The sequence below is a fragment of the Vulpes lagopus genome, chromosome 2 (assembly GCF_018345385.1).
Source record: "Vulpes lagopus strain Blue_001 chromosome 2, ASM1834538v1, whole genome shotgun sequence".
Taxonomy (NCBI): Eukaryota; Metazoa; Chordata; class Mammalia; order Carnivora; family Canidae; genus Vulpes; species Vulpes lagopus.
The window spans coordinates 23,847,027-23,865,439 of record NC_054825.1 but is presented as its reverse complement, the minus strand read 5'-3'; the positions used below and the strand labels follow the sequence as shown (position 1 = coordinate 23,865,439).

Sequence of the window (18,413 nt, the reverse complement as noted above, 5' to 3'; positions counted from 1 at the left end):
AGACACTGATAACTTGTGAAATCATAAAAAAAATATCAGACTGTCTGCTTTTAATCTTTTTTTGTGAATATAGACTTAGGTATAGCAAAAATTTAAAAAATGCTAAAAAGGATAAGACAGAAATGGAAAGAAACAGAGAGGGTGAGAGAGACAAAGAAGCAAATATATCGGGAACGGGCTGAGTAGGTTGACTGGTAATGGGCAGAGAGACTCTGCATCCAGTTCATGGATGCCGGCATAAATCATGCTTGAAAAAAATCGATGGATTGGAAGAGTGTGGTAAATCATTATTTATTTCATTAATTTATTCATTTAATATTTATATAGTGCTAACCAGGTGCCCATTTTTCTGCTAGATACTAGGAATGCAAAAATGAATTGTATGGTCTTTGACCTCAAAAAGCTCACAATTCCGTGGAAAAATTAGACATAGATTTATTAAAATACATATAAAACATCAGGTAAGAAGTATTATAATAAAGATGTGTGGGTGGTGTTAAGGAATCATTGAATGAACCAGACCTATATGACCCGTGAGCTCCCAAGATTATAGTTTTGAAAAAAAATTTTTTTTTTAATTTTTTATTTATTTATGATAGTCACAGAGAGAGAGAGAGAGGCAGAGACACAGGCAGAGGGAGAAGCGGGCTCCACGCACCGGGAGCCCGATGTGGGATTTGATCCCGGGTCTCCAGGATCGCGCCCTGGGCCAAAGGCAGGCGCCAAACCGCTGCGCCACCCAGGGATCCCCCAAGATTATAGTTTTGAATTGGTGGATTTAAGGTCCATTAAGAAGTTATCACTCGGCACTCACTCTAAGTGGAGAAGCCTACAGAGTTACTATAGTTGAACTCAGAGAATCCTGAGTTATGGAGTCAAAGAAGAATTAAGAATGAATCTACCCAAGAAGGATCACAGGGAATGAAGCAAATACAGCTGCCTTGGGGAAGGTGGAAGACCAGGTACTTGATAATATCAAGAAAAGGAAAGAAGCAAGCACTCAAAATTACCCCAGTCTCCTCTACTAGTAACCTTCCCTTGAAAGAGTTTCAGGTGCTATAACTAAAAAGGGCTAGACCTTTCTCTTACCACTGGATGAAAGATGGCACAGTATTGCCCAAAACATCTTAGACACTCAGCAGCCACCTCTAAAAGCTCCTGAATGTAGCACTGGGAAGGGAAAATGAGCCTTACATTCATTCTGAACAAATGGGAAATGGCTTTTTTTAAAGTTTGATATGAAAGACATACAATACACCTCCCCTCCCCTAGAGTACACCCCACACTACTCAATTTATCTGTGTCAGAAACTCCAAGGACCAAATTGATTGTGCTGTAAATTGAACCTTAGGGTACATTCTGAGTACTTGAAATGTGATACTCCACCAACTAAGCCCTCCTGCTTGGGTTGTTTTTTCTTGTTGTTGTTGTTTTTTGATCCTAATATGTTGAAATATTTCTGTATCTCTGGTACTGTCTCTGCCTGGGCCAGGAAATGCAATTTTGATCAAATCTCATAATAATATGGGGAGATGTTGAAGATGAATACCTATTGATAATTCAAACTGCCAGAAAGTGAGATACAGAGGAGAATTTAATAACCTGAAAAATGGTTGTGAAGGAGTGTGGTATGATTTTCAGCTATCTCTTCTGTGTACTTGTTCCCAACCCAGGGTGAGTTTTGACGAGGGCCACTCCTGGGACAAGTATGGCTTCACTTCGGTTCCTCTCTTTGTTGACGGGGCTCTGGTGGAGGCAGGAGTGGAGACCCAAATCATGACGTGAGTACTTCTTTTGCTGTGGCCCATAGGAGCCTGAGACCTGGGTTCTAGCTCCACTGAGGCCACAGATTTTCCTGGGGAACCCTATACCAAAGCATTCTAGTCTGGTCCCTAGGTTCCTCATCTGTAAAATGGAAATATATGTTCTTGTACCCACTGATTCAGAAGGCTACTGATAGCATCTGAGAAGCAAGGTTCCTAATTAACCAGTTAAGGTTTCTAACAGTATTTAAGATATTCTAACAAATTTCCACTTATCCAAGGAAACAGAAAGCTACAGTCTTTAGACATCTCTTCTTTCTTTCCAGGACAGTCCCGCAGAAGGTGAGGGACAGGGACGGCAAATAAAATAGCCAACATACTGAAATAAGGGAATATTTTAAGGGAAACTCCTAGAGTCTGTCACACACACACACACACACCCCACATACCCAAAGTTGTCATTCTACTTCAGATTAATTTGCTGTGAACATTTTCCTACATTCCTTTACCCCGAGAATAGATGGTCTTAAAGTTGTAAAAAGATCCCAAGTAGTTTCTGAATTTTAAAGAAAATATTAATAAATTGGTACTATTTTCAAAGTCTATCTAATTTTAATCCCTAAAAACTTGATGACCTCTGTGTTTGTGTGCATATGGATATGTAGGGGGATGTGGGAGGATAGTTACGGTAACCCTCCACTAGCCAATACCGCCCTCGCCTCCCTCACTTTGAAATGACTAGAACATTGTACACCTTAATCTTCACTGAGTGGAATAAAAGGAGTCTAAAGGGCAAGATTAAGGGAATCTGCTGTGTTGTGGAGTTGGCACAGAAGGGCTCACAGGATGCTTCTCTGCTGGTTTTGGGGAAAAGAGTGGTCTTCTTCCTCTAAGAAACACTGCTGTTCTTTGAAACTTTGTGTTCAAGAACGTCTTTATAGTTTGAATCATTCGTTTCCAGTATGAGACTTATGGGCTTTAAGGAGGAGGCAGAAATAGGGCAAATGGCTAGTTCTGTGCTTTATCTCTTTCCCAGAGTATCAGTTAAAAAAAATCTGTTATAACTGAATCTACACAATTTTGTTCAAATGTTATAATCTGGCCCCCAACTTGACTACTTTGCCATGTCCCACCCCTCTACTTCCATTCTCATATCCAAAGAGTTGACTGGCTAGTTCTCTGGGATTTCAGAGTGACAGAAAAAACTCAACTGTGATGAAAAAAATGGTACACTAATCATAGAAAACAAAACAAATGGACAAAAATCTGATCCCAGATTTAGGGTACCTGAGTTAAGATTCTGTACAATCCAGTAGCTATGGATTACCTGTCTGGTAGTTAGCCATGTTGGATCTTCATTTCTTCATTTCTAAGATTGAATCATTCCGTATGCTTCTTTTCAAAATTTTGAAATGCTAAAAATCTTTTTAGAAATTTAGTAGAAGCACTGCAAGGGTCTCATGTCTACACGACTTGTGTACAGAAAAAGTCTTGGATTCCCAGTGTCCTCGTTATTTAAAAAAAGATTTATAATAGAAAATCTGAGTGGTTCCACAAGAATGCCTTTAAAACATTTAGGACAGTGCAACAAAGAGTGATTTTAAATTCTCTTCTTTAATTCTCTCTGAATTTTCTAAATTGCCACGGAAATATTTTCTCTTAACTCCAAGGGTGGTGAACTTGTCTTTTAAAGACTGAACCGTCATTTTTGAGCATCTGCTATGTTTCAGGTGCTGGGTTAAATCCCAGAGCTCTGTAGTTGAAAGTAGAAACATATGATATCAAACCCTATGAAGAGCTGCTATGATCCTCCCAAGGGGTATATTGTGTTAATAACTGATGTCTGTAACTGTGAACCTATGTTATGGTAAGACTTCTCTGGGCAGTTCTATTGTAAAATGTGAGCAAGGATTTCCTGTAGAATTTGTTGCTCAGGATAGGATATAAGTCTAAAATTTGAGTTTTGTCCAGTAATTTCTTCCCATTTTCTTAAAGTACACCCTACACAGAATTGTCTCACCAATGAAATTTCTAATTAAAGTTCCTAAACAGATGGGCTCTTTTTTTTTTTTTTTCTATTTAGGATAGTCATACAGAGAGAGAGAGAGGCAGAGACATAGGCAGAGGGAGAAGCGGGCTCCATGCACCGGGAGCCTGACGTGGGATTCGATCCCGGGTCTCCAGGATCGCGCCCTGGGCCAAAGGCAGGCGCCAAACCGCTGCGCCACCCAGGGATCCCACAGATGGGCTCTTATTGTTAAGCTGAGAAGTCACTTTATTAAGAGTTAACAATATTGTATGCAAGTGTAGCTGTAAAAGCATAGACAGTATTTAAGATACAGTATATTATTATTGATACCTAGACTCTAAAGCTTCATCATTTGGTGGATAAATAGATATAATGTGTAATATAAGTTCTGGATACTTAAAGGGAGTATAATATAAATATTATTTCTAAAATACAAACGATTTGGTAAATATATAGGTATACATGTATATGCAAGTGTATGTGTATACAGATGTACACACTTTTATACATATATGTATATACACAGAGAGATAGGTAAGAGAGATACAGTGAGAGAGAAATCCCAAGGATTTAGGGTCCTGGAAAGACCTTTATGAAGTTCTAGTATAAAATAATAACAATAATAAAAGTTTAAAAAATTGCTGGTACCTATGTGGTAGATGACACAGCAGTTCTAGATGACAAATCAGAAATTCCTATCTCCATATTTTGCGTGCTTGTATATTAAATTAATGTGATGTACAAATGACTGTGTCATTTTACCCAGAATATTCTGCCAATAGTTAAAATGCTTTCTTATGAATTCTGGGAAGCATATGGAATCCTGGGAATACCACCATCTTTTCTTCATGAAGATCTCTGACGTGAGCTAATTTTTCCAAATTATTTCCTATCCTTTACTTAGTTACTAGCTATAAAAAGAAAATCTTCCTCTTTTCTAGGACTTCCTCTGATATGGCCATCAAGGAGTTAAAATATTGAATTCTAAATTCCATAAGGCAAACGTACACACATTAAAGAAGGTTGTATAGTTTGCTTGAATTTATTAAACTAGATGTGGCTGCTCATCAGAGTCAAACCTGACATGGTCCTAGAATCTTGGTCAGTGAAGATATATATGATCCTAAAGTCAGGTGTTTCCTGCTTTTGTATGAAAGACACATACTGATCCCTCTCTTTAGCTTTCTCATCATCCCATAATGTCATTTATCCTGCATTTTCTTGTATGGGGCCTCTTTGGACTCATCACATGCTTCTCTTGGTCATTACTTTGAACAATATCACATGTACACCAATCTCTGCATGATTGGGCATTCCCTAGCAAGTCTAAGCCTACAGTTTAAATTCTGTGTTCATCTAATCTTAAATGGTAATAATTTTTTTCTCAGCTTCATGGAGTTTAGCTGGTCACATGGATATGAGGAGATTGACCTCAGGGCCAAACCATTTACTGAAAAGACGAGATAGCATTCCTATTTTCCTTTCCTCCCCAGTAAGACTGCACAAGAACAGACAAAGCTTCTGCCCTCTTCTACCTTTTTTATCAAGATATTTTAAATGCTGGTAAGTAGAAAAGGAATGAGGGTAGAGCATAATAGTCTTACATGGGATTTGGGACAGACAGGTATTTGTCCTTTAATGAAATTAAGATGAGTTTGGAAGTGGTTGTCCAACCAAGTGTAAGCAATTCAGGCTGCCTGTTTTTAACTTTCTATTAAACTCAGAGTTTCTCTAGTATAAAAATGATCCAGATGTTGTCAGACCTCTTCAGGCAGCCACTGGTGTGAGCCCAGGAAGGATTGCCAAGAGGCAGTTTCTGTCTCTGCCTTAGATTTGTGTGTGTGTGTGTGTGTGTGTGTATTTATTTATTTGTTTATTTGTTTGTTTATTTATTTATTTATAATTTTTTGCCTTACATTTGAAAATGACTTTAAAACCAGGTGATCCAACAGGGCTAACCAGTGCTTTCCCTTGTGGAATGATAATGACATGGATTGAAGCAGGGGTTCAAAAACTTTACATATTCTATAAGCAATGGTTAAGGGCCTGGGGGCCATTTGAGAATAGACATGCTTACTCTTGCCATTTAACGAAATATTACTCCTGATTTGGGCTGTTTAAATTCTGTAATTTTCTTCTCATGGTTAACCCTAGCTCTGTATTTCAGCAGTGGTCAATAAGGAAGAAAGGCTAGCTCATTCTCACTAAGGTTTTATTGGTTTAGCTTGTTACCTTCATTTGGAGGTTTTAAATATTTATCAGTTTAGGGTAATTAATTTTATATATCAGCTTGACTGGGCCACAGGGTACCTATATATTTGGTCAAATATTATTCCACATGTTTCTGTGAAGGTGTTTTTGGAAAAGACTAATATTTCAATCAGTGGACCTTACAAAGCAGATTGCCCTCCCTAATATTTTTGAGGCTTACTCAATCAGTTACAAATATTAATAGAAAAAAAAGGTTGACCTTTCCTTGAACAAGGGAGAATTCCTCCTGCCTGGCTGCCTTTGAACTGGGACAAGGTTTTTTTCTGGTATTTAACTCCAACTAAAAAATCTACTCTTCTTGAGTTTCAAGACTAGAACTACTCTGTCAGCATTCCTGGGTCTCCAGCTTGCTGACTCACCCTACAGATCCTGAGACTTGTCAGCCTCCATAATTGTGTAAGCCAAATGCTTATCTCAAATTCTTCTCTCTCTTTGTCTATTTCTGTATATTTCTGTATATATATATATACACACACACACACACACATATACAGTTGACCTTTGAATAACACAAGTTTGAACTTCACAAGTCCACTTTTTTTTAAAGATTTATTTTTATTTATTTATGATAGACATAGAGAGAGAGAGAGAGAGGCAGAGACACAGGCAGAGGGAGAAGCAGACTCCATGCCGGGAGCCCGACGCGGGACTCAATCCCGGGACTCCAGGATTACGCCTGGGCCAAAGGCAGGCGCGAAACTGCTGAGCCACCCAGGGATCCCCATAAGTCCACTTATATGTGGATTTTTTTCAATAAATCCAGTACAGCACTATAAATGTATTTTCTCTTTCTTATGATTTCCTTTTCTCTAGCTGGCTTTATTGTAAGAATACAGTATATAATGCATACACACAATATATATTAATTGACTTTATGTTATCAATAAAGCTTCCAGTCAGCAGTAGATTATTAATAGTTAAGTTTTGGGGGGTCAAAGGCAATATACAGATTTTTAACTGTGCAGAAGCTTGTTGCTCCTTACCCCTGCATTATTCAAGGGTCAACATATTCATCTTATTGGTTCTGTTTCCCTGGAAAGTTTTGAATAATACACAGTTAATTATTGAAATTGTGTAATAAGCTTCAAATATGTTTCATATTCTCTTAGAGGGAATTAAAGAGGTAAATACAATTCTTTTTACTTTCAAAGAACACTCAGGCCAATGTGTTGGAGGAGAGAGATACACCAATCATCAAAGAACCCAAGGGGTATAACCAGGATATGAGTAAAAGGGAGTAAAGGCTTCACACACACAAAAAGTGACAATTGAGTTGGTCTTGAAATTTCAATAGAAGGTCACCAGTGGAAAGCCAGGTAATAGGTAATAGAACGTCAGTTCAAAGAAAATACAAAATTTAATCATTTTGTTGAGTACTGTGACATCAGTACTCCTCCTGAAAGGAGAATTGCCACATTGTGAGAAGTCAGTAATTATTTGTTGAAAGAATGACTGATTCAAGACAAAGAACACAAAAAAAGAAAGAGCCACGTAAGAGCATATGACTGGGTGTCAAGGGATTGGTACTGTGAGGGTTCTTAGGTTATGTGTAGGAATTTGACCTTATTCAAAGTGATGCTCTTGGAATTGAGAATATAGTAATGCCACTCCTTTTCTCAAAATTCATGGAAGGCTGTCCATTGCCTGTAGAATAAAATCCAAAATCATTGAATGGCCTATAAATATCTACACTGACCACATGCCTGGGACCTCACTTCTGGCCCCCATATTTTGACCACCTTTCTCTGATCCACTAGTGCCTTACTGCCCTGAGGTTTTTGTCTGTGTATCTACCTAGAATTTACTTGTACTCCACACTTAAACAGCCAAACTTCTAGGTATCTTTCAGGTCTCAGCTTAAGAATCAGCTCTTCTAGCACACCTTCTTTGGCCCATCTGATCACTTTGGGGACTCCTTGCCATACACTGTCTTAGCCCTATGTAGTTTTCCTTCAAATGCTTAAAACAATAAATATTAATGAAAATGGTAATCTTTTTTTTTTTTTTTTTGGTAATTTCCTCCTCCACCTTTATCTGCTCTTAAAACAGGCAGATAGACACATGCGTGTATCTGTGTAAACACATGAATGGCTTTTAAATTCTATGAGAGAGGATCTTTGTGTATCCTGCTAATGGGTGTCATATGTTTATCAGTTTTGTGCTTGAACTAAGGATTTAATAGTATACATGTATTAAATGATTAAATGAGTAAGTGAATGAATTAACAAGTCCATTTTATGATCCTCAGTGATCTTTCCCAGTGGTAAGTGATTGCGATTGGAGTGACCTCCCTAGATTTTGAAGTGCTATGATCAGAATCCAGTAGTTGCAAGTTATGGGGACCTGGGGGTTAGGTAGGAGTTGGAGCCTTCTGCATGCAGAGGTGTCCTGTGGAAGATGATGATGCAAGGGGTGGAATGATGCATGGGCACAAAGGGGCAGCTGGAGAATGAGGCCCCTCCTGGGAGTGATCCCTGATTTCCTCCACCTTTCAGAAGACTCTGACAGCTTCTACCTCTCCTGGAGGCCAGTGCTTGGGCAGCATGGTACCTTCCAACACTAGCTTGATAGGGGAATTTATGTGAGAAAGACAGTCCCCAGGTTGCAGGCATGAGATTTGCTTACTTTTATTGCTCTTTTTTCCACTGTCTTTTCAAATGTTATTATTTCAACATCTCCCTGGTAACCTTGACAGGAACCATCTAGTCTAGCCTAATTCATTGTGAAATGTGACCATTCTTATTACTTAAGGCTGAGAATAGGGCTGGATGATTGACAAGCCAGAGGGCCTATTGCCATCTCAGGCAGTGGCTTTCTAGCTGATGAGATGCCTGTGCTGCTGGAGCACTTGGGCCTCTTTGGTGTATTATTTGGCCCCAAATTACACTGTAAGGAAAGCTTTTTTTTTTTTTTTTTTTTTTGTATGGCTCAGATATGGAATCAGATGGAAAAATAAAAAAACTGCTTTCCTGCATCCTCAAAGCTACATATGAAATTCTTTCTTGATGTGAACTATTTGAACCAATTGGCTGTGAATTAGCTGATCTTTTACAGGAGCCAGGGAGAACCTGGCAGCCTCTCAGGGAAAAAACAAAAACAAAAACAATGAAACCAAGAGGGAATACCTGCCTCCCTGGAAGAAAGTGGACATTTCTTGCCAGAAGAAGTATCTTCTTACCAACCTGTGTCTGTTTAACACCTTCTTTTGTGCCAGGTATCTGAGGATTTCTCAATTTTGATTTCATGGATTCCTCCCAAGGACCATGCCAGGTACTTTAGATTGCCACCATTGGGCAGATGTGGACATTGAGGCTCAGACAAATTCAGTGCTCACCTCACACATTCAGTAAGAGGCAAATTGAGTGCAAAGAATGTGAATTTCAAGCATCAGGCTCAGAGCTGAAATTGGAGGAAAGATACTAGAGTTTTCCAAGGTTTGTTCAGTAAAGGACCATGGTGTGTGGGGAAAAAGTGGCAGCATGCTAGTTATTCACTAAGTATTGATGGGTGGCCACTGTGCTCTAGACATGAGGTCAGGTCACAGTAGGCCCACTTAAACACAACCTGTTTGAAAAGATGCCGAACATGTGCTAGAACTGGACCACAATGAAATCGGAAGGTACAGGGCAAATTGTAGTTGCCATTGGATATCAAAGAAGGGATTAAAGATAGAATAGTTAGAAACAGCTTTGTGGCTCTGCAGAGAAGGAGAGGGAGCATTATGAGCAAACATGGAATAGTAGACTGTCCCTGGCCTGCAGAGAGGAGAATGAGTGGTAGGAAAGCTAGAGATGCTTATAGCAAATTGTCTAGGGCCAATTGCCTCACTGACTCCCTGTATAAATCCAATTCTAATTGGCATAAATCTCTGATCCATTGTTCCACCACCAGAACTAATAGCCACAGTGAAGGGGGAGAGAGAACATTTTGCCTAGAAAATTATGCAAAACCTGAAGATGCAGAGGTTACAAAAAAAAAAAATGAAGATCTTCTTTCCACTTAAGAGACTGTGACCACATGCTTAGCAGGGAACATGCCCTTAAATATAGCCTTTGCGCAACTCAGAGGCCCAACCCTGAGCATAAATGCATTGTTTAGCCTTCGGTAACTGCATTCGATAAAGTCGCTGGAAATGAACCAGCGCTGCTTCCATTGATCTGTTTTTCAATTCTCTGTTGTTTGCTGGAGGAGCCTGATTTTACTTTGCCCAAAGTAAGTCATTCGAGTAATCGGTAAATCCAGTGGAACTCTGAAGCCATTGCATCTCAGGCTGGCTGCTGGGTTCATATCCTCCACATTGTCAGCCAACTTCCATCATCCTGGAAGCACACTGCTATTTGTGCCAGGGAATACAGAGGCAGAATGTGTGCTTGTATAGGAGCTTTTGGATGTCACTAGGATGTATGGGAGGCTGGCAACAGCCTGGAAGGAAAAGATTTCTTTTGACCAACAAACTGCTGTGTGTGGGAAGGAATGATGGTCAAGAGCCATGGACTTTGGGGCTCTATGCTCCAAGGCTAGTGCTAAGGGTACCACTTATGACCCATGTGACCTTAGAAACCTTACCTGCTCTCCCTCTGAGTTTGGCTTTCTTGTCATGGATGTTGAGAATTAAGTGAAATAATCTCCACAGAGGGACATTAGCGATGTCTGTAGTCTCTGTAGTATAATGAATGAGAGTAATGAATGAGTATAATGAATGGTCACCTGCAGGGAAGAATTTGGCCACCTAGACAGGGATCAACAAAGATTTTCCCTAAAGATTTTAGACTTTGCTGGCCACAAAATCTTTGATGCAACTACTTGATTCCCAATCTAGGGTCAAAGGAGCCATAGCCATTCACAATATGCAAATGAATGGTCATCAGTGTGTCCCCAAAAAACTTTAGCAATGGAAACTGAAATTTGAATTGCATGAAATCTTTGCATGTCACAAAATACCATTCTTCATTTCCCTTTCCTCCACAACCACTTATAATGTAAAAACCATTGTTAGCTGTCGGCCTTCTAGAATGGATAGCAGGCCAGATTTGTCCCACAGGTTGTGATTTGTTGTCTCTGAGTGAGAGGGCACACGGAGCTTAATGTATGTGGCTTGTTACAAATATAATTTGAATTTTTGACCCAGTTTCTATAAACTTCTCCCACTCACAAACTCCCAGGACACACCTTTCTGAAATATTGAACAGGCCGATCATTTGATATCATTTGGAAGTATCCTCATTTCTTATCCTAACCTCATAGGCAGGTCACCTCTTTCCTGAAGCCCTCCTCAGTTCCTTCAGCTCTTACTCATTCTCTTTCACTGAATTTCTTTCTTCAGCTGCAGAGTTTGACTCACCAGGTGTATTTAGTTTGGTCTGTGCTTTTCTTAATGGAGCCAAAATTTGCAAAGTTGGAAACACCTGGCAGCATTGAACCCAAATGCCCACAGTCTAACAATTTTCTAGAGTTGCATGGCAGCTGCCTGCTTTGGACTGGGCATGCTGTGTGGTGCCCCACCTCTCACCTGATATGCATGTATCTGCTGCGGTGCTTCAGCTCACTCACGGTCCATTTAAGCTGCCCTTCTGGCTTCTGTAAGATTTTCAATTTGTGGTTTGCAGGATAGATTCTCTATTCACGATCTCATACCTATATTGTTTCTTGCAGTTCTTTTCAAAAGTTTCAAAAATGGAATAAATATAAGTACAAAGAATAATCTTATCAGCACCAATGTACCAATCAGGAATTAATAAATACTAACACATCATGGCTGTGGCTTCAGACTTTTTTTTTTAATTATGATATGGGGACTCCCAGAATAGGTGGTCTTTTCATGAGTGTCCCCTTTTCAGATCCTTTGCCCTTACTCCCTCCACAGATCAGTGAATGCCCATGAATTAGATGTATATCCTGCTAGTGAGTGTATTGACACATTTGGTATGTACTTAATTATCCACAGAAATATATGTAGTATTGTTTTATGTGTTTTTAAAGTATGTAATTTATCTAACTGTTACCATTCTCCTACATGGGTCTGTCACTCACCATTACCTATCTTGGGGCATATCCATCTGGTCCAGACACTTTTAATGCTCTATGGCATTCTCTCATGATAGGAATATGCAGTTTATTTCTCCATTCTCCTATCAATGGACATTGCAATTGTTTCTAGTGTTGTACTATTTTAAACAGTACTATTCTCTCTCTGCAGATGCCTCCCAGTATGTCCGTAGAATTCTCAGAGCTACATACCTACAAATGGGATTGCTGGGTCATGGAGAATTACCATTGTCTTGATTTTTGCACTGTTTGCTGAGTGTTGTATATATTGGTTATCTCCAGAATGGGAGTGTGAGGTCTTTTTCAGTCTGGGAGATTCATAGGGTCTTATTGGTCCTCTCTCAGAGCCTGATCATGGAAGCTTATGCATGATTAGTGCTCAGCAGGTGCATGGGGAGTGAATCATACTGTTGAATTGAACTGAAGACATTTAAGGGCAAGGGATGAATTTTATGCTTTTTAAGATTCCTTTTATCTCTTGCTTCAGGATTTTAGAGAATTTTTAAAAAGATTTTATTTATTTATTCATGAGAGACACACACACATAGAAAGAGAGGCAGAGACACAGGCAGAGGGAGAAGCAGGCTCCATGCAGGGAGCCCAATGTGGGACTCGATCTCAGGTCTCCAGGATCACGCCCTGGGCTGAAGGCAGAGGCTAAACTGCTGAGCCACCCAGGCTGCCCTTGTTTCAGGATTTGACGCAGAGTCAGAGACTGAGAAATAGAATGCCATGGGGAAACCAGGTGGTATACCTTTTCCTTTCTTCCAGCTCTTTTGATTCCCATGTATTTCCTCCTGTCTTCAACATCCACCTTCTCCCTCTTGTTTCCATCTCTGGGGTTCCCCTTTCAACCCCCAACTGCTGACTAATCATTCACAGGTTAGCAGACCACAGTATCTAACCCACTGTTAGGGACTTTAAACTTTCAAACCCATTGAAGGAATCTATTAAGTTTTTAGAACATAATTGCAGTTGTTTGGACATAGAATGATTCTTTAAATTCATCCTAAAAACTCCGATTTCTTCCATGCCTTGTCAATTCTGATGCCTTTTGGTTTCTTTCTTACTCTCCCCTCTGCTCTCTGCCTCTTCTAGGACTTATTTTCAAACCTTCTAATCCCTGCCTCTGTCCACCATTTCATGGATCGGAGCATCCTGCCATTTATACAGGTTCTGCTTGCAGGATCCCTCGCTGCTGACCCCTGCCTATTTCTATGAATGTCTGGTTCTTGTCTCACTTTCACTCCATGCAATTCCATAGCATCTGCTGACCTCCTTTAGTGCTAAGCCGATCTATACCCTAATGTGAAAACAAACAGGTGGCATGGACACACACCAGTAGCCAGGGATGTGGCCTGAATTTCTGGATAGTGACAACTGTGGGCTGCTGATGGCTGGCCTTCTCACAATACCACTGTTTCTGCTTTGATTTGAAATTGGTTCTCAGGAGCATCTTCCATGGAAGCAGAGAAGAAGCCTAATGTAGCAGGAGGCAAAAGGAGGTGTGGGGGGACTTTGGCCTTCCAGAGAGAACTAGATTTTTAGAAAAGGACTCAGGGATCTACATGTATCAAACCCCTATTACAAAAACATGTATTAGTTCTTTATTCAAAGAATGCCTTGCATACACACTACAAGATAGACACTGTTCTAAAAGTTCCAGGAGTTAGACTGAGGCATACACAGGATAGTTAAGGGCTCTGCTGTTGGGAAGTTTATGTTCTAAAGCCTCTTCCACATCCTATGGAAGAAAGAACATTTTTATGTGAGTTTTATTTCAGGTCTAGAGTTCATGGAATCTCTTCTATCATCCAATTATGAGCTTTTAATGGTGGTGGTGGTGGTGGGTACACATGATAGTGGGGAGAGAGGGAAGGAGGGAGGGAGAGACAGAGAGAGACAGAGAGAGAGATTGCCATAAACCTCTAACTTCCTGCAATTCCAATCCCGACTTGGTTTCTGATGATCACTTATATCCTAGTCTGAGAAATAACAACACTGGGAATGAATAGAAGGGAACCTCACAGAATATTAAGAGTGATTACCTCCAATGGGGCTTTTATTTTCTCATCTATACATTTTTATAGTTTTCTAATTTTTTTTAAAGATTTATTTATTTATTCATGATAGACATAGAGAGAGAGAGAGAGAGGCAGAGACACAGGCAGAGGGAAAAGCAGGCTCCATGCTAGGAGCCTGACGTGGGACTCGATCCCGGGACTCCAGGATCGTGCCCTGGGCCAAAGGCAGGTGCTAAACTGCTGAGCCACCCAGGGATCCCCAGTTTTCTAATTTTTAATGAGAAAAGGAAAATAATTTATCAAAATGTACAAATTATCTCCCAGATAATGAAAGAGCTGCTACATTTAAGTATATTTGGGTGATTGTGTGGGTCACAGTTACTCAACCTTCGAGGCTATGACCTAAAGGAAGGGAGAGTTTTAACTACCCACCATCACTTTCCAGTGCTAACTAGTGCTCTGAATGAATTAATACAAAATCATTTGAAAAAAACAGGCTACTGGAACCCAATCAAAGACAATAGTGTAAAATAGACAAATCCCAGTCATAAAATAAAAATTGAGGAAATTGCTAGATAGTGGCTTCTGAAGAAGCAGTGCTCTAAATAATTTCTTCAAGGTCATCTGGTTAATTTATGATGCATTTGTAAGTTATTGTGTATTTTAAAAATTAATGAAAGATTTAATTATAGCAGGGTTGCCTGTGACCTTTTGTGAAATGACTTCATCATAAATCTGCAGGCATTTCAGAACTGTTTTCCAGGTTTCTAATAATTTGCTCTCAAATTAATGACATCCAGCCAGTGAAAGAAGTTGAGGCTGGGTAAAAGGATTGAGTTGGGATTTGTGGTATCCTAGCAATGGCTAATTCTGAGTCCTGGATGGAGGTGGCAGAGAAGATGGTATGTGACTCACTGGAATCCACAACAGGTTTAACTGTTTACTTAGAGGAATGAGAAATAAATCCAGTGTGTCAATAGGGGATATTGCAGGCAGCCAGACGAGGTCATTGCAGAAGATTTGATTTGGGGCACATTTATCTACATGTCAATGTGGAAGTAGTACCTGGACCAGTGAAAGAATTCTTCTTCCCTGGTACCCACAGGGTTTCTCCCTCATTTATAAATTAAAGGTCTATGCCTGCCTTCTAGCTTGCCAGCCACTTGTGAAGTGAAACTTAGACTCCATTACTCTAGTACCTCTGACCTTCACCTTTCTTAGTGAGAACAGCTAAGCTGTCTTTGGAGAGAAGCAGGCTCAGTTCCCCAGAAACCAAGGACATCATTGTCTATGTCATTCTGATGATTCATTTGATTCAATAGAGTGTACAGAGAAACATGCTACATCTTAACAATCAAAGAAAATCCTCTCTCTTAGAAGAAGCTGGAGTACACATCTATAGTTCCAGATTGGCAGGCTAGAGTTTGGAAAATCCAGAGCATCCTTTAGACATGATAGCCTGAAGGAGAAGCCAGCAAAATGTTGACTTCCTTTTGAAGGAAGGATTGATTGAAGACTTCCTTTTTTTGCCATAGCCCCAGATACAATCTCTAGTCTACTCTACATTCCGCCAAGCAGTGACTCCTAGCACTACTATTATATATGGTGCACCATGACTCTGCCTGCATGCTTCAAGTGTTTCCCATGAAAGCAGTCAGTGTAGGAGGAAGAGTTGGGTTTTAGGAGACTTGGGTCCTACTTCTTTGTGTTCTTAAGCAGCCTACTACTTTGTTTTCCCCATCCAACCTGTGAAAGGATTAGGTCAAAGGTTCATCCCTATGGCCCCTTGGATTACTAAGACTTTATGATTCTTTCTTTTTCATGCCCCATGGACTCCCAACTAGAGGTAGAACCAATAAAAGTGGTCATACTTCAAGTTCAAATACATAATTGCTCAAATAGTAGATGCTTTAGACCTTGAGAAAGATTGGGTCATAATTGAAGCTCTCTGGATATATCTTCTCTTTAGATTTCTCTTTTACTCCTCCAACTGTGCTTTCAGCTTTATGTATTTCATGGAATTTCTGCTTTTTGTGCAAACAGCCTATAATGACCTGGTGCTAAGAGGACCCCCGTGCTCATACCTCAGTGCCAAACTGTGCAGTCAAATGATTGCTAATGAATCACAAAACACTTAAAAAGAGGTATGGGCCTTGCTAAAAGTACAGTGCTGAAACTGTGTTACATTAGTAGCAACTGCCTAAGTTGGACTGGCTCCAATACCTACTTGCTGTATAATTCTTTTTGGATGCATTATCTAACTTCTTTGAGCCTTAGTTTCCTTTTCTCTTAAATGCAGATAATAAATGAAATGAGGTAATCCATACAAAGTAGTTAATAAATTGTAAGCATTCAGTAAATTATCACTCTTATTGATATTTCTAAGTATTATTGTTGTTATTTGATTGACTTTTACTTGGGTACCTACTGTTTACAGTCTTGTAGTAGAGATCACTGGGATATAAGAGTATATGGCACACTATCTGCCCACACAGTTATCAGGCATTCAACAAAGGACATAAAGCAAATTATCATAATTAGATACTATTATATAAAAATATTAATAGTTGTTTAAAACTATTTACTTCTTAATTTATACAAAACACAAATATGCAACACACTTAAATCTCAGAATTCTGTTAGTTAATATTATTATCCTTATTTTGTACATGAGGTCTAATTAATATATGTAAGGAACTTTCTTTAGGCCTGGGATTGGCTCTCACATCTTGCCCTGTGTGATGCCAACACCTTTATGTTTGACTACTTGATTTAACTGGCTCTCAAACAATAAATATATGACAAACACCTATGATGTTGAAGGCACGTGTATGTAAGTTGCAAACTTTCATGAGTTTAAAATCTATCAGGAAAGATAAAACATTCATCACATATAGTTTATGAATTTTGATCCCTATTGGAAGTATTAAGGGTAATATGCAAAATAGAGAAAAAATGCTACCAAAATTCAGAGGAAAGAGGCATTTATTGTTTCTTTCTAAGGAAAGGAATGGAGGATGAAGGAAGATCATGGAGGACATAATAGAAAAGTTAGCATTTGAGTTAAAACTAAAAAGAATAATCCATCAAGAAGATAGAATAATTTCAAAACCTGTATAGTGTTATGATTACATAATGCAAAAACATACAAAAACTCAAAGAGAAATGAAGGATTTGCAATACCATAGGGGAATATTTTAATAAATTTCATGTGGAAACCAATAGGCGAGTCAGAAAGTTGGTATAATTTTGATGTGAATTGTACTATTAGCAAGCTTTATTTAAAAGACCTGTATAGGGCAGCCTGGTTGGTTCAGTGGTTTAGCACCATCTTCAGCCCAGGGCCTGATCCTGGGGACTTGGGATTGAGTCCCACATCGGGCTTTCTGCATGGAGCCTGCTTCCTTCCTCTGCCTGTGTCTCTGCCTATCTCATTCTCTCTCTGTCTGTCTCTCATGAATAAATAAATAAAATCTTTAAAAAAAAAATAAAAGACCTGTATATGACTCGCTACTCAATAAATAGAGAATATCTATTTTTTAAGCAAATATTTAATTTTTTAATTGACCATAATTATTAGGCCACTAGAAATACTGGACCAATTCCAAAAGCTGATATAATTGAGACCATGTTCTCTCTAAATATTATAATTAGATCAAAATTTTAAAATAGAATGATGATGATAAAGAAAATAAAAGAAAAAACCTCATATGTTTGGAAACAAAACCCTGGGTTATTTAGGAGTAGTTTTGTTTTTTAAAGAGGAAATCAAAATGGCCACTGTGAAATATTTAGATTTGAAAAGCTGTGCTTCCCCTCCTTTCATCATAACCCATTATTTCTCATCACCCTGCCTATTATTTTACCTTAGATTTACAGAATGAGTAGGAATTGGACAAGATGCGGGAACAGCACCCCAAGCACAGGAAAATCAGGCATAGGAAATCATGTTGCTTTTGGTGGAGCAAATGGAATTGTTTGAGCACAAGTAACATTGGAGAGTAGCAGGAGATAATACTACAAAGATAGATGGAGGCCACTGTGACTTTTGAATCAAATTCAAAGGTCTTATCCTGATATTCATGACTAGATCTTATGAGAGTTCAAGGACAAGAGTTCGTACGTTGGGAGTCTTATACATAGAGGTTGAAGTTGCAGAAATGAATAGGATTGCCAAGGTCAAGTGTAGGAACCAAGGAGAAGAAGGCTTAAGTTACAACTTAAGAGATGGGAGGAAGAAGAAGTGGGTGAGAAGTTCACTTAGAGAAGTAAGACAAAGGC

General features: G+C 39.2%; 1 protein-coding gene across 1 annotated transcript in view; it reads left to right on the top strand.

The window, feature by feature from the left end:
- SORCS3 (sortilin related VPS10 domain containing receptor 3) overlaps window positions 1-18,413 on the top strand; it is a 587,544-nt gene that overhangs the window by 510,036 nt on the left and 59,095 nt on the right. The window contains exon 14 of the mRNA XM_041738191.1: window positions 1,674-1,781. Coding sequence (XP_041594125.1) covers window positions 1,674-1,781 — 108 coding nt within the window. The remainder of the gene's footprint in view (window positions 1-1,673; window positions 1,782-18,413) is intronic.